The 25,543-nt window shown below is 51.1% G+C and overlaps 1 protein-coding gene across 4 annotated transcripts in view; it reads right to left on the bottom strand.

Annotated features, from left to right (window-relative positions):
* Positions 1 to 2,241: 2,241 nt before the first annotated feature.
* Positions 2,242 to 25,543, bottom strand: part of DYSF (dysferlin) — a 225,763-nt gene continuing 202,461 nt past the window's right edge. For all 4 annotated transcript variants that reach the window (XM_047069397.1, XM_047069398.1, XM_047069395.1 and 1 more), the window contains 11 exons: positions 24,045 to 24,215; positions 22,730 to 22,872; positions 20,719 to 20,858; positions 19,372 to 19,460; positions 19,009 to 19,104; positions 18,519 to 18,660; positions 14,584 to 14,683; positions 9,712 to 9,890; positions 8,106 to 8,215; positions 6,625 to 6,772; positions 2,242 to 2,516 (listed from right to left, as the gene is read on the bottom strand). In XM_047069397.1, the coding sequence (XP_046925353.1) occupies positions 2,478 to 2,516; positions 6,625 to 6,772; positions 8,106 to 8,215; positions 9,712 to 9,890; positions 14,584 to 14,683; positions 18,519 to 18,660; positions 19,009 to 19,104; positions 19,372 to 19,460; positions 20,719 to 20,858; positions 22,730 to 22,872; positions 24,045 to 24,215 (1,357 nt within the window). In that variant the 3' untranslated portion in view covers positions 2,242 to 2,477. The remainder of the gene's footprint in view (positions 2,517 to 6,624; positions 6,773 to 8,105; positions 8,216 to 9,711; positions 9,891 to 14,583; positions 14,684 to 18,518; positions 18,661 to 19,008; positions 19,105 to 19,371; positions 19,461 to 20,718; positions 20,859 to 22,729; positions 22,873 to 24,044; positions 24,216 to 25,543) is intronic.

The following is a 25,543-nucleotide window of genomic DNA, read 5'->3' as shown; positions in this document are numbered from 1 at the left end:
TAGCTCCGGTCATGACAAGATGAGAAGGCAGAAGATAAAGATGTATCTCCTTGTGTGTCCTTCGTTACTGGGGATAAAACTTTCCTAGAAACTTTCCCAGCTGCTTCCCATCCCCCATAACCACCACCATCACTTCCCTTCAAGTCTCACTGGTCATAAATGAGTCACATGCCTCCTCCTAAGCCAATCGCCAGCTAGGGGAATAGCATCAGTGTGATGGTTTGAGCTAATAAGACCCTTCCGGCTAGGGCTAGGGCGGGGCTCCTTTCTCAGCACTTGGCCGTGGAGAAAGCTGAACAGTATGAGGATTCTTTCAACAAGGAGGAAAAGAGAGGAGTGTGCCACAGGCATAAAGTCAGGCCACAGCGGGTGGAGGGGTGGGTGCAAGGTGTGGACAGGGAGACACAAATGCAGAGGATGCTTTCTAGAACTTTGTGAAGGGAGAGGAGATACCATAACTGCAGGGACACGTGACTCTGTCCTAAACACGTCTGAACTTTCTTGTCCAAAATTGACTTCGTGAATGGTACCAACCCTCATAAAGCCAGAAAAATGAGATTTATCCCATTTGGAATTTATCTCCTATCATACCTCACCCCACTCCCAGTCCTAATCAGTCAATCCTCTGGGCCTATCAAGTCTAATTTTCAGTTATTTCTGGAATCTGCTATCTCTACACCAAAGTTTCTCAACAGCAAAAGAAACGGCCGATTTGGACTGGATAATGATTTGGGGTAGGGGGTGGGGGCTGTTCTATATGTTGAAGGATGTTTAGCAGCTACTGGATGCTGGCAGCACCCTCACCCCACCCCACTCTCCAGTCGTGACAATCAAAGACATCTCCAGGCACTGCCAAATATGCCTGGAGGGGTAAGACTGCCCCTAGCTGAGAACCACTGCTCTGTGCCCACATGGAAATTCGTATAGATCTTTGAGCTAGTTTCTGGCTATGGCTAGTCTTCACACACTCTGTTCCCTCTATTGTCTTTTCTACTTTCTGCCCTTGACCCTGTAACACCTGCTCATCCATCAGTGCACTATAATTGCCTATCTATTTATCTTCTCCTACTCAATGGTGAGATGTGGGAGGACAGGAACCACCTTTATAAACCAACGTTTATCTTGATCAATGTTGCATTTCTAGAGCCTAGCCCTTTGCCTGGTGCACAGATGGCCACACACACACACACACACACACACACACACACACACACATTTCTTTAATGAATGGATGAAAGGCATGAATGAATTAATGAGTGATTGACTCCTGCCTGAACTTTCAGAGCCTCCCTAGCTGGATGTTGAAGACTACTTCCAGCCTGAACCTCTCCTGAAGAGAGAATCACTCAGTGTTTGACATACAGTTCACCCAGAAGGGTCCAGGACATCAGCCCTGTGCCAATCAGGTGGGACAAGGCAGAGCCTCAGTCTGGGTCCCAGAGTGAAGAGCAATGAAGAGCCAAGTGCCCTGGAAGGATCACTCTGGGGCCTCAGCGCCCGGGCCAGGGGAGCAGGCTCACAGCAGGAAACAGGAGAAGCCCTCCTCGGTAACAGAAAGGGAGGCGGCCAGGCCAGCCGCTGTGCTCCAGAGTTCCAGCCCCTCAGGCGAGAGAGGCCTCTATTTTGGAAACACAATGTTTTCAAGCACTTTGCTTTTCTCTAAGTGTGTTTCTGCTGCCCCCATAGATTAAGCCTGATTCCTGCAGGAGACGACGACACGCAGCTTCAGATCACAAGAAAAAGGTGTGTTTGTGCAGACCCGATCTCTTAAGCAGAGTAAGGAAGCAGAGGGACGGAGTCACAAGAAATCCCAAATGTGTAAAAGATAAGGTCACAGCTAAAGGTCCAGGAGCCCTCCCTACCTGGAGAGTTTCTGACCCAACCCTTTCCATGGTGACCCACTTGTATAAAGTGCATCCTCTTCCAGGGCGTGGTCAAAGAAACTAGAAGGTACAGGTAACGGCCCACCTAAGCAGAGCACAACCTGGGAAAGGAGGAGGAGAAGCCTCAGTGAGGACGGGCAGGGGGTAAGGGGAAAGTCCTGGAGAACCAGAACAGCAAGCCTCAAAACTCACCCACCTCCGACCAGTCTTGTCAAAGGATAAAGTTCCACTCAGAATGCAGAGCCAGAGATGGCCCACACCCCACTCACACCCCACCCACCCAGACACATCCTCTACATGGTCACACCTCATTCAGTGACTATAGGGACACACATGCCAACATGGCCCTGTGGTTCAAACTGTTTTATACTGAAATACATATGGGCTGATCCAAAAAGGGCTGGGTTGAGGGGAAGAAAGAAATGATGAAGGTGGGGGGGGGGGGGTTGGTGATCCCAGGGCTCGATGTCACCAACGCTTGCAGCATGTGCCAGTCTGTCTGTCTGTCTCCCCTGGCAGGCCGGCCAGGCCTAGAGTTCTGGAGGAGCTCAGCTAAGCTGGGTGGATAAGGCAGCCAGTCCTGGGCCAGAGTCCTCAGCTGAAGGGCTTCACCAGCTTCATGGCAGCATAGTTCTGGAGGGAGGGAAGAAGCAGGGACATGTGACAACAGCTGCCAGAGGGGCCAGAGCTGGGAAAGGAGGCTCACCTACTCAACCACCTGCCTATACCTTACCCTCACCACCCCCATGCCACACTCAGCTCAACACCCCACCTCCTGGCCCTCTGGCCAATCACACAAGCCCATCCCCCTCCAAAATTCTGCTTGCACCCTCCAACCTGCGGCCGCAGCTACCCAAATTGCTGTCTTCTCCCCCACCAACCCAAGGCCCACTCCCATGTTCTAACCACCTGTCAAAAAGATTCTGATCATCCAGGGCCTGGTCAGGGCAGGCCTGCCCTGGCCTCTTCCATCAGACAGGTGGCCTGAAGGCATGGCCATAATTCTCCCCATCCCCCTCCCATACACCCCCGACATGGGAACCCACACGGGCTCATTGGCCACCACACTTCTGTCCAGAAAACAGAGAAAGAGGGTTGGGGGTGGGGTGTACGGGGACAATCTACCATGCAGGTCAGCACCAGAGATGGGTCACCCCTGATTAAGCCCTGCCTGATGTAGGACTGACAGGAATCTCCCCTCCCCACTCCTCCCCCCAAAAAACCATGAAAACACATACAACACAACACAAGACTCCTAATTGGGACAGTATGTTCCCCAGCGCCGGCCCGGGAAAGCCAACTCTGGAAACAAAGCCGCCGCTCCTTCCCCGCCAGATCGCCTCCTGCCTCCCTACGCTGGCCCTGCTCCCAGCTGGCTCTGGTGGGGGGGGGGGGTGGTGAGGGGGGTGGAGCTGGTAGGAATCAGAAAGGCTGCCCTCCATGTCCCCCTCCCAGGGCAATTTCCAAGAGCGTGGGAAGTTAGGCCAATTGGAGGAGAGCAGCGGTGGCTTTGGGCCTCTCTCTACCAGGCCCTCTGCCCCCAAGGCCTAAAGGCCAGGTGAGGGTCTGGGACCCACCAGCTGATTGAGCGACTTGGCTGGAGGAAAGCAGGATTTACCCAGGTGGTAGACCTACAGACAAAAACAGTGTGCAGCCTCAGGCCTAGGCTGCCCAGACCCCTCACCTAGGATCTGACCCTCACAGAGGGTCAGAGTTGGTATTTTAAAGAGGGCAATTTCCAGCAGGGCTCAAGGAGAGTGAGGCCATAGCTGGGGGACGAAACCAGGGAGGGGCTCTGACCAGGGCTACTGGCCAAAGTGCTCCTCTGCTCCTGCCCACAGGGCCTGGGGCTAAGTCTGCCCCAGAGACGAGGAAGGACCACAGGCTGACACTGACACTCTCCCTCTCCTGGCCAGGTAGTAGGCCTTCTTTCCCCAGGCCCCTGAAGTGCCACCCAAGTGCCTGGCAGGACAGGGCCCAGCTGGCCAGGGGCTGGAGCTAGTCACACAATGGGCAGTGGTGACACTTTGGACTCGCCCCTGCTGGATTGACGTGCAGCACCCTCAGAGAAGGCAAAAGAGCTCCCCTAAGCACAGTGCTGTCACAGCAGGACAGAGCAGTCCTAGCCCAGCCTCCTCCTCATGAAGAGAGACTTGCCAAAGCCAAAGTCACACAGGAAGTCACTGGCAGAGCCAAAATCTAGCCAACATCTGACTCTAGGCACAGAGCTCTGTCCTGCACAGCAGTGAGTCACAAACCTCAGTATGTCCAGGGCAGATTCCCCTCCACAGACCCAGGGCCAGTCCAGGCCTCTGCATTTCTTTTTTTTTTTTAATTTTTTTTTTCAACGTTTATTTATTTTTGGGACAGAGAGAGACAGAGCATGAACGGGGGAGGGGCAGAGAGAGAGGGAGACACAGAATCAGAAACAGGCTCCAGGCTCTGAGCCATCAGCCCAGAGCCTGACGCGGGGCTCGAACTCACGGATCGCGAGATCGTGACCTGGCTGAAGTCGGACGCTTAACCGACTGCGCCACCCAGGCGCCCCAAGGCCTCTGCATTTCTAACCAGCTCCCTGGAGCTGTTGCTCCTCCTCAGACCACCTCCTTGAGGAGCAGGGGTCTGCACCAGCTCTCCTTTGCCTGAACTCCCCTGGCCTGAGCCTCAGGATAGAGGTACCTGAACAGTACCCTGTCCCTCGTTCACGGGCTTCATTGTGTCTCCTGGAGAGCCACAGAGCTCCCCAGCAGCACAGAGCTCATCGCCTTCTCCTTCATCCCCACAACACTCCCTCACCTCCTGGACACACACCCTGTGCTTAGTGAGGTCTTCACCTGAACTGGGTGGCATCCGGATATACCCAAAACGAAAGGAAGTGAGCCTGAGGACAGGTGGGCAAGAGGAACCATGCCTCCCTGACTTGGCAACCTGGGCCTGCCCAAATAGGGGGAAAACACTGAGGCAGAGTCCTGGGCCTGACTCCTGATGCCAGGCCACCACATTCGCATGTGCCCTTCCATGGTCTGTGATTTTGTGATTTTGTCTTCCTTTGCTTCAAAAGGGCCCCCAAAACTGCACATGTTTCAGGGCCCTACAGCCTGGACCCTCCCCTAGACCACGGCCATATTTAGCCAATTGGCCATGACTCTTCCTGGAACACGTTTCAGCCTGGTGCTCCAGGTGAGCACAGCCAGCTTAGAGGGCCTGGCCTGCAGCCCGACACATCACCATTCTGGCTCTAGACCCTTCTTTGTCACTTATGGCCCAGAGAGTAGAGGGAGCCTGGATGCCCAGGCCAGACAAAACCCCTGCTATTCCTCCCAGTCCATGATATTAGGAACTGAAGCAGATGGCTTTGTGGTTTTAACTGTCTTCCTGGAGGAAGGTGTGTGCTGCTCATATAAGGCCTCACCAACCACAGAGGGAGAGAGCTCTCCATTCTCCTTCTCCTCCTAGAGGATTCACAAAGCAAAGAGCACACAGACAAGTAATTCCCAGAGCAGACTGCCCACTGTGGGGACAGTGCCCTTGGCTGGCAGCTTGGTGCTGACCAGGACTGAGGTGCATGGTGGCCGGCACTGTGGACTCGGAGCTGTCTACAGATTGCTGTGCAGACCTGAGCCAGTCCCTTCCCTTCACTGGCTGTCTGTTTCTTCGCATTAGAATCAGGGTGACATGGGGTTGATTATGCCATTCTCTCTACTTTTATATCAGTTTGAAATTTTCATATGAGAATTTTCTTTTAATTTAAAGAACATTAAAAATCAGGAATTAGCTAGGGGCACCTGGCTGGCTCAGTCGGTTTAGTGTCCTACTTCGGCTCGGGTCATGATCTTGCAGTTTGTGAGTTCGAGCCCCACTTCGGGCTCTGTGCTGGCAGCTCAGTGCCTGGAGCCTACTTTGGGTTCCGTGTCTCCCTCTCTCTCTCTGCCCATCCCTCACTAGTACTCTGTCTCTTTCTCTCTCAAAAATAAATAAAAACATTTTAAAAAAATCAGGAATTAGCCTGGGAACACTTCAAGGTCTGACGTTCCAGAGACACAGTGGGATGGGGGGCTGGAGCATCTTTGGGGCTCCCCTGATGAGCTGTGAGGTTGGGGAGCACAGACAGGGAACACAGCCCCTGATACTTCTCCCTGGAAGGGGCCCAGTGAAGCTGGGGGTACATCAGCCTCACAAGAGTGGCCCCTGCAGCTCTTTGCCAGGCATCAGCTGGCTTCTTACCAGTGCCACCAATGTTGCCCTGGTGAGAAGCTCCTGGGCCAGCCTCCTGCCAGCCCACACCTTCTCCCAAACCCAGCTCCCGGCAGGAGGCAGGACACACTCTATCAAGGTCCTCAGGTGGACACTAAGAGCCTCTCCCAGCCCTAGGGCCTCCCTTCCTCTGGACCTCAGCAGGTGCCATTCTTACAAACAGAGCGGCCTTCACCTTTGCCCTGCCATCCACATACCCACTTACACACACTCCTTCAACAAGGTTCCCCTGCCCACCCCTGCCCAAGGTGCCTCACCTTCTGCCAACATTGACTACAGATTCTACGGGCTTGCTTAGGACAGCTGTATCTCCCCATTGAGGGCAAAAACTCAGTTTCTCTCACTGGACTAAGAGAAGGACTTTGTCCCAAGGGTAGGACTTTGTCTCTACCAGATTGAGGACTCCCCAGAGTAGGGGCTATGTGTCCCTTATCAGGCCAGGGGCTCCTCCAAGGCAGTGTCTGGCCCTCCCCTGAGGCCTACTCACCGGGAAGGCATAGACGAAGATGCCCAGGAACAGCAGTAGGATGAAGAGAATGATGAAGAGAATAATGGCACACCGGAAGCGCCGCCATAGGATGAACTTCATAGTCTTGTACGGAGAGGTGAACCAGAGGAAGGAGGTATCAGGGCGCCTGGAAGGAAGACCCGAGAGGTCAGCAGGGCACCCCCCTACCAAGGCTGCCTTCTCCAAACCCTGCTCCCAGATCACCCTGGCCCTCCACCATTGGTCTCCAGAACCCACCCAGCCTCAGGGCCCCTAGCCCTCTGAGCCTTTGTCACAGCATGAGCCTCCCCATGCTCCCCTCCTCTTCTTGGCGCCGCCAAGCCCTATGCACCCTCAGAGACCCAGTTCTCAGCCACCAGCTCCCCTTCCTGACCCGGAACTTAATCGCAGACTAGAGATTTGGGAGCCGGGCAGAGCCTCAAAGGGCTGCCGCATTAGGTGAGCTATAGCCCAGTGAGCCCCAGCTAAGCCAAACTACCTGCCTAGATGCACATGGCTGGTCCATGGTCAGGGAAGGATGGTGGGACATGAACCCAGAAAGCTGATTTTCTCTCACTCACAGCCAAGAACCTCAACACCTTCCCCTAGGTCATCGTCCAACTTAAAGAGCATGCAAGATGCTGTGTCTCAATACTGGCTGTTTTAACATCACAGTGCACACCACAGGGTATACCAGGTCTCTCTCGCTTTCCACCCAGATCCCAACATCCTAGGGCAGGGACACCTCCCACAGCTCTGCCGGCCCCATGTACTAGGGATAGCACCGAAATCAAGTGGTCCATCTGTGCCTAGTCTGACCTGAGCTGGGCTGTGGGGAGGGACCCAGCAAATGCAGCTGTCTCCACTGCCCCCACAGCCGTCCTCCTGCCCCTAATAACCGCTTTCAAGCCTTCCACATCCACTGGGTTGGTCTACATCCTTAGGGGCCTATGAAGTAGGGAAGGCAGGGACTCACAGATGAGAAAATTAAGACTGAAAGACCATTTGAAAGCCACATTGACATCACAGGTGAGCCACAGAAGGGAGCTTGGTCAAGGTAAAAACCTTGATTGGGCTCCAGAGCCAATCAGAACAGGTGTGAGAATTTTAGCTTCACCACTTTCCTAGTGTAATGACCGTTATTTAACTTTGTCAACATGATTTCCTCATCTATAAGATGGGAATAGTAACAACCCAGCAGGGAAGGTTCCATTCTACACCATTACATACCATGTGACCACATGCTCGGCACACAACCAACAGCTACCCAACAGTCTCTGCTTCCTGAAAGAGCTGAGGAGCCTGGTGTGCCCTTGAATGATGCCTGTCATCTGCCCCTAACTTACCGTGTGGCTTGAGACAAGTCACGCCCCGCTCTGAGCCATGTGGGCCTTGTGACCTCTGCATGGCTATGCAGTGGTTGTCTCCTGGACCACACCTCCCAGCCCCCTGGCCATCAGGGGTAAGGAGTGGGCACTAACCTTGGGTCCTCAAGCTTAGGGTTCATGTTGGGTTCATCCCGGCCCTGGCCAGCAGGCCGCTCCTCATGCTCACTCTCTGCTACGATCTCCAAGGTCATTTCCAGTTTGCCCTGAGGAGACAGAAGGGACCTGGTCAGGGGCACAAAGGCTCTGCCCCATGGCTTGGAGAGGAACCTGGCCAGAACAGACATAAGAGCCACTGTATTATTTTAAAGAAAGAAAGAGAGAGAGAGAGAGAGAGAGAGAGAGAGAGAGAGAGAGAAAGGAAGGAAGGAAGGAAGGAAGGAAGGAAGGAAGGAAGAAAGAAAGAAAGATAGATGATATAGGGTTGATCTGATCACAAAAGCACTACTGCTCCTTGCAGAACATTCAGAAACTACAGAAATGTATAAAGGAGAACATCACCCATACTTCCACTATGTGGAGATGAGCACCGTTCGTATTTTTATGCATCACAACTATTTTCCTCTGCAAGTATATGAAATACCTCACTGTGTATATAGAGTTCTAGAGCTTGCTTCTTTCACTTAGAAATATATTATGTTTCACTATATAATTATATCTTTAAAGTTTGCTTTTTAATGGCTATAAAAACATTCTATGGGATGGTTGACCACAATTTATTTAGTAAACCACTTATTTTGGTTCATTTAGGTTGTTTCCAACTCTTTGATGTTATAAATAATGCTGCAAGAAAACACCCCAGAGCCTACATTTTTAATTGTGTCTGTTTATTTCTTTAGGAGAGATTTTTAAAAGTGGGATGACAGAGTCCAAGGGCATAAATATTGTTAAATCCCTGGCTATATATTACCAAATTGCTTCCCTAAATGGTAAAACCATTAGCCCTCCCAGCAGAAGTAAATGAGGGGTCTGTCTCTGCGTCTTCACTAGCAATGAGCATTTAGATTTTTTAAATGTCTAATTTAATAGGCAAAAAAATGTTTTCACATTTAAAATTATTCCTTTAACTACTAGGGGGAAATGAACCTTTTTTTTAATGTTTAATGGCCATTTATACTTCTTTTGTGTATTATCTACGTATGCATGCCCTTTGCTCATTTTTCTTTTGAGGTGCTAATATTTCTTAATAAGTGTTCCAATTCCTTCTTCAACAAGAGTATTTTATTTCAAGGTCCACTTTAGAGGTTGGCTGGCTGCCTGTGGTTTCTCAGTAAGCTGTCAGGGATTCACTTCCTCTCCAGAGGAAGGACTGTTCTCCAGGGTGTCACAGCATCCCTGAGCAGACCTCTGGGCCAGGAGAGTAGTACAAGGATGGTCCCTGGTAGAATCCTGCTCAAATGGGAGAGGCACTCCCTCGGTTCTCCACAGGATGCCCAGGCCACAGGGGAACCCAGGACACAGATCCCCAGACACCAAAGAGCAGAGTATAAATTAAACAGGATCTGCAGGAGGTAAGGGTATCTTTCCATTTAAGTAGGCTTCCTGGGATGCAAGCCTCAAGGAGAGGAAGACTGGGAACTGGAAGAGAAGAGGGACAGTGCCTCGAAAGACAGAGAGAGGCAGAGCAACACGTATGTGCCCAGTGATATCTACAGAGGAAGCTACTTGGGCACCTGCCCTAAGCCGGAGGGAGCCGACTTACCGCCAGGATCTTCTTCTCGCCCTCTTCTGCCACACAGGGCCACCAGCCCTTCACAGTTTTCTGTTCAAAAAGGGACACAAACCACTCTGGGTGGAAGGTGCCATCCAGCTGGTCCAAGGAGCATTTCTCAGCTGTCTTGGCAGGTTTGGGCATGTGGTTGAGGTCCAGCTGCAAGGAGCCTGAAGCAGAGAGAGGTTCTTTGGCCAACGGTTTCTCAATCACTGCCAGCCTAGGGCTCCCCTGGGGCTGGGCAGTTTCAAGAAAAACTGCCACCTCCTTCATTTTGATCCATGGGCTTAGCCACGGGTCGCATCCCACAAACTCTCCATTTCCCCACCCATTGCCTCTCATTCCACATACACAGCTTCCCATTCAACTACTCACATATCCATATGCTCATTAATCCACCCTTACTGGTTCACCCTTTACAGGGCTTCCCACATGCTCCATTTCAGCTTACGTTGTACAGATCCATTCATTCACCCATTGTCTCTATCCATCCATCTTTTAAATTGCTTTTATTGTGGTAAAATATATATAAAGTTTGTCACTTTAGCCATTTTTCAATGTATAACGGAATGGTGTTAATCACATTCACAACATCGTGCAACCAATAACCACTACTTATTTCTAAAACTTTTTCGTTCTCCCAAACAGAAACTCCGTACCCATTAAGCAATATCTCCCCATACTCCCCTCCTCTCGGCCCCTGATATTCTCTAATCTCCTTTTTGTCTCTATGAATTTGCCTATTCTAGACACTTCATGTAAGTCGGATCATAAAATATTGGTCCTTTTGTGTCTGGCCTATTTCACATAGCAGGCTTTCCAGGTTCATCCATGTCGAAGTATGTTCTAGTACTTCATTCCTTTTTATAGCTGAACAGTGTTCCATGGTGTGGATGGACCACACTCAGTTTATCCATTCGTCTGTCAGTGGGACCCTTGGGTTTTTTCCACCTTTGGCTGTTGTGAATAGAACTGCTCTGAACTTTGGCATACAAGTGCCTCAGTCTGGGTTTTCAATTTTGGGGGGGTATATAACTAGGAATAGAATTGCTAGGTCATACGGTAATCTCTGTGTTTGGTTTTTTGAGGACCTGTCAAACTGTTTTCCACAGCAGCTGCACCATTGTACATTCACACCAGCATGTCTGAGCCTTTCCAATTTCTCCACATCCTCTCCAACACTTGTTGTTCTCCACTTTTCATTTGTGTTTTTTTATAGCCGTCCTGGTAGATGTGAAGTGGTATCTCACTGCGGTTCATCCATCAGTTTTTTCACCTGCCAACTGATTTATCCAAGCTTCTTTATCCATCTTCCTATACTGTTTATCTATTATTTTAATCCATCAGCTCCCCGTATAGCTCCATCTGTTTGGTTACACCATATGAAAATGGTATTCAACCATCTTTGACCTATAAAAGCAGCAATTTCATGTGGTTCCACCTAATCCAATCACAACAACACGGATGAAGTCAATGGGATTGGAGCATCAATTGCTGAAGCGATTAAGTGAGAGACAAATCTAAAAAATGTTTTCTGAGGCCAAATTAAAGAAATTCTTGAATACCATGCAAAACAGATTAGGACTTTTCAGTGTGGAATGTTCAGTTATTGTAAGTATCCACTGATTGGATCTATTGTTCTAGTTTTCTTTCTTTCCACTCATCCATTTATCCCTCCACCCACCCATCTGCTTTGATCTATCTCCATCCCTCTATAGCTACCATTTGTTGAGCATTACATCTACCCATTAATGAGGCTATTATTCTATCCATTCATTTGTTCAATTCCATATCAGCGTTCATATATCTATCAACCCACCCACATGTCTCTCCATCTTTCAAGCGTAGATGAATGTTTATTTCCCATTTTAAATATGGTCCTAATATAATATTAAGAAAAATCAGGATATTAAACCATACGTGTGTGTGTGTGTGTGTGTGTGTGTGTGTGTGTGTATGCATACACGAAATTATCCCAGCATGATCCACATATAAGACTCTAAGGAATCACAGTATTATCTCTGGATGGCTAGATTATAGATCTTAGCTATTACTTTTTTTTCAAAGTAGTATTTTTAAAAAGCAAAATATGTAACTAGAAACACATTATGAAGGAGAAAAAAAGTGCTAGTTTTAATAGTTTTATTTTTATTTTTAAAAACAAAAGATGAGCCCATTTAGTTTTATTTGAACACCATTTTCTCATTCAGTAAAAATGCAGCTTTCTTTGTTTTTCTTTTTAAAATTAATTCTCTAAAGCCTCATCTCATAAAGGAAAGATTGATAGAATGATGCCAAAAGAATTTTTAAGTCTGTAAGCAAAAAAGACTCCATAAAAAAATTAAAAAGCAGCTGAAAAACTAGGAGAAATTATTTGGAATGTGTCCTTACTATATAAAAAGCTCTGAAAATCAAAAATGAAAGATTAACAAGTTGAACAATACCATGAAAAATAAAATCCCACCAGTAATATGGATAATAAATACATTTTAAAGTTCAACCTTACAAGTAATGAAGAAATGCAAGTAAAAAATTAAAACAACGTGTTAGATTGGCAATTAAAAAAATTTTTTTTTGGTAGCAAAAGTTTGGAGAAAATGGCAACCTTATCCAAAAAGGGCACAGGTGGGAGTAAAATGTAAACATAAAAATGTAAAAATATTCTAGAGAGCATTTGAACAAAGTATTTCAAAAATCACAAAAATGTATAAAGACCCTAACAATCTACTTCTTACAGTTCGGGAAAAATATGTACAAAGCCTTCAGAGATGTGTGCCGGAGGGTGTCACTCACACTGTTAGATCTAAAGATGAGCTGAGTACCCACCAAGAGAAAATAGGCAGAAGAGGGTCCACCAACAGGCAGGAATTAAGCACGATGATGCAGATATAAATGTAGGCAGAAAACTGCCAACAGAAAGGATGTTCTTGAAATATTAAGTTTTCCCCAAAAGACCAGGATATAAAGCATATGTGTGATAAAAACTCATTTTGCTCTCTCTATATGCCATGTATGATTACACATATGTATGTATAAATACACATATACATATATGTGTTTGCTTATATATGAAATAATATATGCCAAAATATTAGTGGAGGTTATCTCTGGGTAGAGAAATTTTAATACATTAGTAAAGGGAGACATTGTTGATCTACATTTTCTGTTTTTTCTACAGGAATTATGTATGGCAGGAGAATCAATAAAATAACGGAAGTCCCATCGATGCCCTGATTTTGACAGGCCGACTCTTTTACAGTGAAGTTTTGCAAAAGTCCCCCCATCCTCTGAGGGCAGGTGACCAGGCCGGGAGTGACAGGGGTGGGGTGGGGAGTGGGGAAAGCAGCCCTCCTCCTCACCCCTGCTGGGGCTCCTCCTCAGAACGTCCCTGCAGGGGCCCAAGGGTTCAGCAAAGACCAACTCACCTTCCTGCAATCAAGGGCCACCCAAGAAGGGCTCCAGTGATCCATCCAAAGCTGCCCTGTTCCCAAGTGGCAGAGTGGAACAGGAACCCAGGACTGCCTTTCTCACAAGGCTCACTTCTTTTTTTTTTTTTAACGTTTATTTATTTTTGAGACAGAGAGAGACAGAGCATGAACGGGGGAGGGTCAGAGAGAGGGGGAGACACAGAATCCGAAACAGGCTCCAGGCTCTGAGCTGTCAGCACAGAGCCCGACGCGGGGCTTGAACTGACGAACCGCGAGATCATGACCTGAGCCGAAGTCAGCCGCTTAACCGACTGAGCCACCCAGGCGCCCCTCACTTCTTTTTTTTAATTGAGTTAAAACTCACATAACATCAAATGTACCATTTTAACCATTTTTATGTGTAAAACTCGGTGGCTTTAGGATATTCAGAGTCGTACCGCCACCAGCACTATCTAAGTCCAGAACATTGTCATCACTCCCAAAAGAAACCCCATCCCCATCAGCAGTCACCCTCAATCCCCTCCTCCCAATCCCTGGCAAGCACGAGGCTACTTGCTGTCTCTGCATTCGCCTACTGCAGACGATTCATATAAATGCAATCATACAATATTAGTCCTTTTGTGACTGGCTTCCTTTGCTTAGCATGTTTTCAGGGTTCATCCGTGTTATAGCATAGATCCATATTTCATTTCTTTCTATGGCTGAATAATATCCAATTGTATGGCCAGACCACACTTTCCGGGTAACTCTTACGGTTGTGACAGGGCTGTTACTCACAGTCCCACCTGCTGGCCCGGTACAGCCATCCTCCTCGCCCCACATCTCACCCTGTCTTTACCACATCCTTCAGCCCAGCTCAGGTTTCTGCACTCTTCTCCCCCACCGGAATCCTGCCTGGGGGCTTGGAGGATGGAGCCGCGGTGGCTCATTCACTCATCACTCAGGCACAAGGGTGAAGACTGACTTGAGCCCCCCACTACTTGGGCCCAGTCTGCCCAGTCTAGACAGGGGTTGAGGTGGGGGCATCCTGTCAAGTGTGAGGCCAGACAGCCGGCGACAGCCAGCTCATGCTTGCGCTGCCTTCAAACCTGTGCTTTTCCTCTCTTCCTTACCTACCTGACTCATACCATCCAACGTAGCCCAGCATTCAAGGCCACCTCTGCGGACAGGCAGCTCTGACCACTCAGGCACTGCTCTGTGTCACAGACTTTACTCAGCACCAGGGAGCAGTGACCCTGAGTAAACTGAGGACAGAAATTAGGACCACTCCTCCTGCCAGCCTCCCAAGAGTGGCAAACACACACACACACACACACACACACACACACACACACACACACAAACACACACACACACACAAACACACACACACAAAACGGGGGTTCTGGGTCAACTCCCAAAGTGCAGGATGGTGCTGACCAGAGACGGTGCTCACCTAGAAAGTCGTCAAAGGAGAACTTGTCATTGTCCCAGATCTGAAATACGACTCGTGCTGGGATTTTGCTCTCAGTCTTGTCCAGCCTCCAGAAAGCATCCTGGCCCCGAGGAGGAAGCAGGGAAGCAAGATTAGAGAGAAACAGTGGTCCCTTCCAGCCTGGAAGGCTTCCTAGAGGAGGCAGTGAATGGGACATCTCTTAGGGATTTGCCAGAACCAGATCTTGGTGGGAAGATTGCTTAGATCCCAGCCGACAGTATTCAAGGACCCAGGAAGGATCCATGCAGGCTGACTTCACATGAGGTGGCTCCTTTAAGTCTCCCAAGTCCACGGGCAGAGGCTTTGCTCCCATTTTACAGATGATGAAGCGCAGACTTAGAGAAGTTAAGAATTTGTCCAAGGTCTGACAGCTAATAATAATAATATTAATCTGCACTTCCTATGTGCCAGCCTTTTACCACTATGAGCTCATTTATCCTTCCAACGAGCTATATGGGACATGCTGCTGGCCTTACAGCTGTCAAAACCAGAGCAAGTAGCTTGCCTGAGTCACACCGCTAAGCATTGAGCCGGGATTCAAACCCAGGCAGTCAGGTTCCAGTCCTGCTCTCGCCTCTAAATCCTGCTTTGCCCATGTGCTCTTAGGGACAGGGTTGGCTGGCTGCGAACCTGGGGCCCCCCACCCAACCCTTGCTGTCACCAGAAGGATCCCCCTGACACACTGGTGGAAGGAGCTGACACCAGGGGACGGTAACCCCAGCTCCTCCCTCAGCATGGCCACCCACCCCATCTTTACCTCCAAGAGCTTGCCCTGGAGCAAATCAAAAGCCCCAGGTGCTGGCAAGTTCATCACCTTCCTGCTCTTCCCACTCCACCTCCCTCAGACCACTCAGCCTGGACCAGTGTTATCCTGGGTTTCGTCCCACAGAGGCCTTGCAGAGCAGCTGAGGGGTAAAGACGGGCATGCTGAGGCCTGGGTTCACCCCTGAATCCAGCCACGCTTAACCCAAAGGACTGTCACTGGGGCTTTCCTGCTCCCGCTTGTCCTCTGTCCTCTTGCTGGAGCTTCTGCTGAGTGAGTGGCAAGGAGAGGAAACATTGTGACGATCCTACAGGCAATGGACATAGGATCTTCAGACATCCTGAGTGCCGGGTCACAGTAGGGGCCTGGACAGAGTCCCGGGGGACAGACTATGGGGAGTCGGGGAGCACTTGCTGATACAGAGGCTTTGCCTGCCCCCGGGTGCCCTGTACACACAGGCTTGCACCAGCCAGGGCTCTGCCTGCTGTGTGGCCACCCCAGGTCACGTAGACCCACAGGGCTCCTGAACCAAAATCCATGCCCTGTGAGGAATGGTCACCTTGCAAAGCACACGACTGCAGCTTGGACTGCTGCCTGATTTGTCAAGGGGCTCAGGCCCCCAGCTGGCCCCTGTCTGGTGCCCCCCCTCTTCCGGGCCCCAGCCCTCCTGCAGGTGCCTCCCTTCTCTGGCGGGGCTTTTATGGCCAGCTCCGCAGGCCCGCCTGCACAGGCCGCCAGCATCCTCCATTCCTCTGGCCGGCCTGGTTTATGGGCTCAGTAATGAGCCAGAGGTTCAAACGGCCCCTGGTGGGAGCAGCTGGGCTGGGGCTCCAGCCTGGGGAATGGCCCCCCAGGTCCCAGGCGCTCATTACGCTCCCGGTCTGGGCCCTTTTACTAGCTGTTTATTTGCAGGGTGGGTGCCTGACGCGCAGGCAGGCCCCAGTGGGTGTGCTGGGCTCCAGGTGGGGAGCCAGGCCGGGGCAACCAGCGGTGGTTCAAAGCAGCCGGATGAAAGGAGACCTTGTGCTTTACGACAGTCTCGTCTGGTTAATGGGGTCCCCGGAGGGCCTGCCTGCCAGAGGCCCCGAACCCCTCGGCAGAGGGCTGGCTCTGCAGCAGAACTGGGGAGCCCAGAGGCTGTGCGGTACCTCCACACCGTCCCACCCCCAGACTCAGTCCTTCGGCCCAGGCCAGCTCATTGGTGCCTTGATATGGGCACAGCTCCACCTGCCTCCTGGGCCCCTTCCCCCACAAAGGGACCAGCTAGCTCTTCCTGGGTCAAGCCAGTTCCTCCCTCACTCTCCTGGTTGACTTCAGAGCCCCCTAGAGTCTGTTTCTCAACCTCCTCTTCTGACCTCCTCCACCCCTACCTCCAGCTACCCTCTCTTGGAGTATGGTACCCCCCAGAATTCCATTCCTCTTGCTACCCTGGGGGCCTCTCCTGGACTCCCTGACCCCTCTTCCTTCTCTCTACCCCAGCAGCCCTGGTGGCCTTCTCGTTCTTCCAGGACTAGCCCAAGCCTATGGGTTGTGCCATGGTGGGTCAGCCCAATTCTCTCCTTCTTCCTCGCCAGTGCCTGTAATACCGAGATGAAACTCCATCATTGCCAGAATGGAGCCACCTCAGGTTCGTAACCAGCAACTCCAGCTGGGCCCTCAGAACTTCCAGGTAACTATCTCAGCATCACAATGAGCTCTCTCTCCATCTCCCTCTCCCTGTCTCTCCCTCTCTCCCTCTCTCTCTCTCTCTGCTCCCTCCCTCTCTCAGCACAATGGCTACTTCAAGCCTTTTTCACCTGTCTCAAGTCACCTGCCTCAGTGCCAGGAGATTATCTCTCCTCCTACTTTGTAGCAAAAATAGAACCTCTGCTTCCTGTGACTCCTTGCCCATATCTCCACCTGTCACAATGAAGCGGGTGGTCCCACCTCCCATTTAAACAGGCCACTCTGCATCTCTCAGCCTCAGTTTCCCATCCACACCTGGCCCCTTGTATGCCATGCTGAGCACTGGAGATGGCATGCAGGATGCCTGAGCCCTCCCTTCCCCTTTCCTGGCCCCCACTCTCCCTCTGTCCACAGCAAAGAGAGGCGGCGTGTGTTTGATTTGGAGCTCTTCCCCAACAAATGCAGCATTTGCTTTGTTATGGAAACAACTTGTGCTAGACAAACACACTGAGCAAAGGCAAACGAGATTAAACCTACAAACAGGCTAGGCTTTCCTTGACGGCACAGAATCCAAGGCTGTTGCTAAATTCTGCCTGCTGGCAGGCACTATGCAGCAATCCCTGGGTGAAAGCATTCATTTAACCTTGTTTAACCCCCTTTGCTTTTCTGCGATGGTTTCAGAATGTTCCGTGGACCGTTTTGGTCTCTCTAAAATGCAGATGATCCCGTGTGTCAGGCTGGGAAGGGGTCATGTGGAAAGGATGAAGTGAACAGAGCTAAAAAGACCTAAGCAGCACGTAAGAAGTACATTCTGTATTTCCCTCCTTTAAGTCACTCAAGCATTCAGGAAAGAAATTGGCATCACAGAAGCTTTGTGGCTTGAAGCCTTAAGCCACCTCAGGAAGGAAATCGGACCAGTGGAACCTCAACACCAGAGCGGCATTCATTTAGTTGAATAGAGAACACCTCAAGATGGATTGGTTCTAGGTGGGATGCAGGTGATCAGAAGCCCCAACAGGGGTGCCCCCTGCCTCCACTCAGCCCGTGCTCTGTGGACACTCCCCAAGGGCAAGTGCAGTGCCACCAGAAAAGAGGCTGTGTGCCTCGGGATCTGCCTACTTTAGGAAAAGTGAATTTGTTGCCCAGATAAGACCTAAATGGAGAGGTGCTGAGACACAGAACTTGAGGTCCCAGAACCCACCTCTGCCCTCTGGCTGATGCACCAGGTCCGCCAGGTGCCTTCAGCCTGCAGTGAGGTCAGGGAGGAGGGCAACGGCTTCTGGCCTAGAAGACCACAGCTGCTCCCAGTAACTTTCCAGCTTGGACAGTGATCACAAGCACCAGACACAGAAAGGTGGGGGACAAGGCAGCAGGAGGGACTTATGTAAGCAATCCCCAGTCCTATGGAGAACCCAATCCAAAGGCAAAGCCCTGGACTAGCACCACGGCGGATGGGAACGATGCTCACCTTCTTAGAGACAGTGCAGACTTGCTCAGCTGGCAGGTAGTCAAAGGGGAAAATGAACCTCCAGTTAAAGTTGCCTTCACCTCCCAGGGAGCGATAATGCACATCTGTCTTTTGCTTGTGTTCTTCAAAGCCAACCATCCAACTAGACAATGTTTTAGAGAACATTTCTAATTAAGGCTTCCACCACACTCTGCATCCTCAACTTAGGCAGTTAAGAAGGTAAATGAACTTGGTAAAGGATAAAGCAAAAATAATTCCCAAGAAATCTCCAAGAAGTACCAAATGTGCCATAAATTTTAAAGCCTTCCAACTTCTCTCTTGAGGGACATCCTCAAACTTTATACGTTCAACACAGAGATTTTTGCAAAAGAAGAAATATGGTAGGAAAACAACTCTGCAAGGGCAGAGACCACTCTCTTTCCACCACCCCAGAGGGAGCAGGGCAGCACCATGGGGCCAGGGACAGGCAGGAAGGGGCATGACTCCCCACCCTTTCACGTAAATATCGCTCATCTTCTCCCCCGTGATGCTGAGGTCGTCCAGGATCACGTCCTTTGTGTTCCAGATAATACAGCGCAGGAAAAACCTGTGGAGAAGAATGGCTCAAGTCCACACGGGGTTCCCACCAAAGGGTGTGCAGTCCTTGACTGAGAAGCCAAGAAGCCAGCTCACCCAACAAGACCCCGATGCTTGCCTCCACCTGGGCACTTGGCCAAACACACACAAGAGCGGTACCCCGTGGCCCAAGTGGCCCCCCACCCGACCTAAGAGTGACCTCCAGGTCCCACCCACAGCTGGCTGCAACCATTCTGCCACTCTGCTCAGCTCCAAGCCGATGGCTGGGGTAAGTCACCTTCTGGCTCTCCGTGGGGTGATGTTGAAGGGAGGTCCAGGCCTCCCCAGGGCCTTTGGAAATAGGTCGATCCACATCTGCAGCTTCCCCTACGGAGACATAACTCTGTTCTCTCCCCACCTTTTTCACTCCACCAAACCTACCAACCACCTGCTCTGTGCCAGATAGGCAGGGCACAGAACAGAGAACATCCAGGCCCTGCCACGGAGAGGCTCACCAGCACCCCGAAGAGGAGGTGCCCTACATGGGACTACAAGGCCGACTGCAGCAGTGAGCCCCCTGCCACACAGGCTGATGATGTACACCTGTGCCTTAGGGATCGGGGGTCAGGGCAGGCTTCTCAGAGACGATGATGTTTGAGTTGAGTCTCAGCATGCCAGATGGAAAAGGGGTGAGGGGCATTTCCAGCTGAGAGAATGACACACACAAAGTCATGGAGGGTCAGAGATCACAGTTTAGTCAGAGGGGGTCCAGAGGATTTCCGCTACAGGAAACCACGCTACCTGCCACCCCTCGGCTCCTTTCCTCTCTGCAAGCTGGGTATTACTTCTGTCCCCATCTCATAGAGAAAGAGAAGGATTGAAGTAACTTCTCCAGGGTACATAGCTAGAGAATGAAAGCTCACATTTCAACACCTGCTGTGCCATTCTGGGGTGTCGGCAGCCCCATACCAAGGAAGAGAGCTCAGTTCCAAACAGCAGAGATGATGTCCCCTGCATGTCTACGAAGGCACCTTCATTGCTACCTTGGCTTGTCTCTGCCCGTAATCTTTTCTCTCCTCCTCCTCCTCCAAAACCTAGCCCCGACTTCACTTCCTCCAGGAAGGCTCCCAGTCTCAGCCCTGGGCCTGCTGCCCCTCTGCTCACCCTCCCTCTGCACGGAGGATGCCCTTGGCCCTCCTGGTGACTGCTCTCAGTGACAGCTCTGCCATTCTGTCATAGGGTGCCAGTATCCCTGTCTGAATTCCCCACTGCAGCCCAACCCAAGGCCAGCCACCTGGATGTCACTGACCAATGGTAGGGGAGCGCATCCTGGGGCCAGGCTGAAACAGCGAGGCTTTTGAATGCCTCATGGGAAGTCAGAGGTCTATCCATGGGGATAGAGGAGGTGACTCGGGTTCTTCCCCAGGTCCTGAGGGCTGTAAATATCTGGACACAGGCGGGGGGCAGGTCTAAGAGCTCCCCTTATGGGCTAACAGCGGTCACCACCCAGACTGTGGAAAAACATGTCAAGGAGGAACTGGCCAAATCTTGAGCTCCCCGCTGGTGCCTCTGGCATATCCATGCTGTCCTTGGGGCAGGGCTGGCTGGGGGGCAAGGCTCAGGGGCCCAAGGTTCACTGTCCTACCTGCTCAATGTCTGGCTGCAGGGGGCTGTAGAGGGGCCGGGACTCCACATGCTCAGGGACCAGGCCCTGCTGCTGGAGGACATACAAGGCCAGACGCTCTTCCACGGGGCCCAGGTGTGGGTTCGGGACCTTGCCAGCCTCTGCTCCAGAGAGAAGACAAAAAAGTTGCCGGAGCTGAGCGAGCAAGGGATGGTGGGGCTGCCTGGAGGCCTCGGGAAGCCCCTGACCATCCCCCTCCCCCTCACCTCCAGCCAAGACATACTTCCGATCCACAGGTCTCACTCTCTGTAAGGGAAGCCTTGCTGTCCACTGGCTCCAGGCTTAAAATCCAGATTCCTCACTGCCGTCATTTCTACCAAGCTTCTTTTGTAAAGCTCTTCTTCTTTTCCACCAATACAAACCCTCCCTGCCCACCAAAGCTCACCCCTTCCAGGAAGCCGTCCCCGACTGCTCCAAATTCTGAGCCTCAGCAACCTATACTCCCAGATTGGGCATCTAAGTGCTTTTAGTACTACCATTCTCTAGTTCACACAATCTGTTCTATTACCAGCAGTGGCTAAAATAATTGCAGTAATAGTGAACTGGAACAGGAATCAGGCACTGTTGTTCATAGATATTAAGGTCTATCCTTACGATGACCCTATAAGGTAAATGCTATTAGGCCCATTTTACAGATGACAGAAATGAAACACAGAGCAGTTACACAGCTGGCCAGCAGGACAGCTGAGATGACACCCTCATTTAGGAAGGTGCATGACTGGATGTGAACACCCTTCCCTATCCCCTCGTGCTTCCCAGGTACAGCTCCTCCCTGCCAGGCAGTGGGTTGAGCGCTGGTGCTGTGGATGAGATGAGGACACAGGGGTGGTTCTGACCCAAACAAGCCTGGCCAATCAGCCAGCAACATGAACTTGGAGCCCCCACGACAGAAGTTTTGACTGGAGGTAGGTGGATCCACATTTGTCCAAACACACATGTACACACACAGGTGTGTGCACCATGGTGTGCCCATGTTCACCAGCACAGATTCTCATGCACACACCACACACACACCACACACACACACACACACACACCTACCAAGCCTACTCTGCCCACTTCAATAGATGCCACAAAGGAAGCGGCACAGCACTGCAGAAGGAACACTGGGCCAGGAATCCGGTTCTGCCCCTAACCGTCTGGGTGACTTTGGGCAGGTCGTTAACCATTCTTGGGCTCAGTGGCCTCATCTGCAAAAATAGGCAGATGTCCGACCACACCATCAAGAGCTTTCTGGCTTTCCTTTCTTATGAATTTATGACCATGAGCCCTGGTCCCTGTGCTAAAGCTGCTCACAGACTAGCAGAAGGAAATGAGACCACCCCGAAAACAGATGCACATTCTATGGGAAAGGAGAATGGGGGTTGGGTTAAGGGCTAATGGAGAGGAGCTGGCTCAGCCCCGACCTAAAAGAGTCAGAAAAACAGAACGAGAAGGAGGAGGGGGTTGGGGATGAAGGAATCAAAGCCGCCTTTCCCCTTTTATAACCTCAGCACCAGCTCTGACATCAAATGTCCCTGAAACCAGCAGGAAGTGAGGGGCCCCCTGGGCCTGTAAACACCTCCGGGGAGTCTGAGCTGCTCCTGGTGGGCAGCGTAGGCCTGTGGACATCCCAGACACACAGGGAGCATGTGGTGGAGTTCTCAGGTGTGAGCACCGGGCAGATCCAGGGGCGAGGGTGGAGGCTTCAGGCTCTCTGGCCGCCCTTTGCCTGCTATGAGTGTTGGGGATGGAAGGAGGGATGGGTGGGGCGGGGCTCGGAAGATACCACGAAGGCCAAGCTGGCAACCTAGTGCAATTCACGTAGAAAACCGTTTCGCAGAAGTAGTCTGCACCCCAAACTCCAATTACAGTCTGAGCAGCCAAAGCCAGAAGCAAACGAATCCTAACCATGACCTGGCCCCTGGCCCCGCCCTGATCCCTGACGTAGAGGAAGAGCCCACCGTGGTTCTGGGGTCACGTGGCAGCTCACCTATTTCCTCAATGGCATATTCTTTATCCTCAAACACCACGCGGTCTGTGTGGTACACAGGAGCCTTGACTCTGCGCTGCTGGCAGAAGAGGTGGAGGAGCTGGGAGGGGCGGAGCTGGTCCCTCCACTGGTTGGGTCCAGAGCTGAGGCCCAAACACAAGGCAAAGAAGAGACACTCCAGGGCACCGCCGAGGGCAGAGTGATGTGCACTGCCCTGCGTACCACATGCACAGCATCACCCACCCTTCACTTTGACATGGGCGCCCTCACTCGCTGTGTCTGGGGCGCCCACTTTACACACAGAGAAACCGAGGTCCAGAGACGACAGGACTTGCTTAAATACTTACTGAGTTGGGGGCAGGAGGCGGCGCGTGGGTGGCTCAGTCGGGTAAGCATCCAACTCTTGGTTTCAGCTCAAGGCATGATTTCACGGTTTTGGGGTTTGAGCCCCATGTCAGGCTCCACACTGACAGCACAGAGCCTGCTTGGGATTCTCTCTCTCTCTCTCTCTCTCTCTCTCTCTCTCTCTGCCCTTCCCCTTCTCTCTCTCTCTCAAAATAATTAAATAAACTTTAAAAAATAAATACTGAGTTGGAATCTAAATGTTTCTCATTTCCAGATTTAGAGAATCAGACCCCAACGAGACCCAAATTGGCAAGAAGTGGACAGGGGCTGTCCATACATGAGTTCACCTGACATTAACCCCCTCAGGCTCAACTGGCACCCATGTGTCCCACTGTCTGTCTCCCTTCACCTTTCTCTTCTTCTTCTTCTTTTTTTTTTTTTTTTTTTTAGTTTTTTTCATGTTTATTTATTTTTGAGAGAGACACAACATGAGTGGGGAAGAGAAGGGGCACAGAGAGAGGGAGAAACAGAATTCAAAGCAGGCTCCAGGCTCTGAGCTTTCAGCACACAGCCTGATGCAGGGCTTGAACCCATGAACTGTGAGATCACAACCTGAGCCAAAACCAGACGTTTAACCGACTAAGCCACCCATGTGCCCCTGCCTTTCCCTTCTTGATTCTTCCCTCTACAAGGCTCGGTAGTGTCTTAAGGAGAAGTGGATTACAACAATATGATGAAGAGCCAGGTTCTTAGAGTCAGACAAACAGGTTCAAATCCTAACCCCACCATTTGCAAGCCATAATATTTCTGGGTCTCAGTTTCCTTATCTGTACAATAGAGATAAGACCCTAATTGGATTAAGCAAGAGAACGCCTATAAAGTGCTAAGCACAGGGCTGGCACACAGTAAGTGCTCCACATTTGAGGGGCAGGACTGTTGGCAGAGAAGCAACCAGCCCCCGTACACCTACACACAGTAGGTCTGTGGGAGTCCACAGCGAGCTCCAAACTTGGACAGCAGCCTATTCTCCAGGTCGATGACTGTCTCCCCAATCTTTTCATCTTTGGAGAGGAGGTCATAGTCATAGAGAGTGATCTTCAGGTCCTTCTCCAGAGGCAGAGTGCAGGTCAGCTCGAACATCCTGCAGGGAGCCCAAGACAGATGTCAGAATGCTGTAGGCTCCCTGATATTGTTGGACACAGTGGGTACTCAAGGGAGGGAGAGCAGGACAAGAGCAGGGGCTTGAAAGCCTTCCTTGGCCCCTTCCTCCCCTCCCAAGAGTGGCCCTGGGGTCCACCCTCCTGGGTCTCCTATATATCTTAAATTATTACCCCCAATGCTCTACTGATGCTGGGCTTTTCAGGGAGAGAGACAGAGAGAGAGAGAGAGAAAGAGAGAGAGAGAGAGAGTGTGTGTGTGTGTGTGTGTGTATGCACATGCACACGTGTATCAGATGCTCCCAAATCATCTGGGCTGAGCATATGGTATGTACCTGCCTGATAAACCACAAAATGAACCAGTGAATTGGAACAGAAAGTTAAAACTGAAGCTTCTACCAGGACAACCGGAAGCAAGAGCTGTGAAAGTGCCAGTGCTCTGGAATTTACCAAGGGGATGGCCCAGAATCCACTTTGGGGACACTTAGGGCTTTACACCTGCTTGCAGGGTGGGAAGAAGGAGGATCTGTAAAGAGACTTCTTGGGAGAGAGTTCCTGCTGTGCTCTGAGATCCCCATCCCCCACCCTGGTCAAATGTAGATGTAAAGCCCCTTTCCCCCTGAAATAGTTCCCTGCAGGCGGGAGGCAGAAGCCTGGCACCCGACTCCCACTCAAGGAAGAAAAGCAGCTGGCAGCTCAGAGGAGGAGGAGAGAGAGGCTATACACTGGTCCCATCCTGGCTGGGCCACCATGATGCCCAAACGGAGCCACCCTGAATCCTACCCCACGGGACCTGGAGCTCCAGCAGTGAGACTCCAGGCCCATCTGAAAAGGGCCACCAGTAAAAGGACATAGCATCTGCCACATCGTGGGAGCTTCAGTGGGTGGGCTCAGAGGAGACTTCTGGAAAGCACTCACAAGAAAATAAATCAGCTTTAACATCTGCCACCCAGAGAGTGCCCAGAAAACAGGGGCAGTGAGCACATGGGGCTCTCCTCTCGCAGAGGCTCCCCTAGTCCTGTCCCTGCACGAACCAGAACCTCAGCAGCTAGTCTGGGATTGGCAGGAGACGTTAGACAGGACAGGGCGAGAGGCAAAGCCCCCTCCTTCCCTTCACACACACACCTACATGCTGCATGCATCTGTACCCAAAGTAGTACAGCTATACCCAGCTGGGAGAGGGGACAACTACCCTAGAGCCAGTCAGGTTCCTGATGGCACATGGAGGGACATTCTGGTTACCACCTTGACACTGTGGGTTTAGGACAAAGCGACTGTGAACAAGTAAGCAGAAAAGTCACCTGCCTGCCCC

This window comes from Lynx rufus, unplaced genomic scaffold (genome assembly GCF_022079265.1).
Source record: "Lynx rufus isolate CCGP_SWC_20201006 ecotype Redwood Valley unplaced genomic scaffold, mLynRuf1.p SCAF_8, whole genome shotgun sequence".
NCBI classification, from domain to species: Eukaryota; Metazoa; Chordata; class Mammalia; order Carnivora; family Felidae; genus Lynx; species Lynx rufus.
The sequence above is the reverse complement of the archived record's forward strand: the minus strand, read 5'-3'. Positions and strand labels throughout refer to the sequence as shown.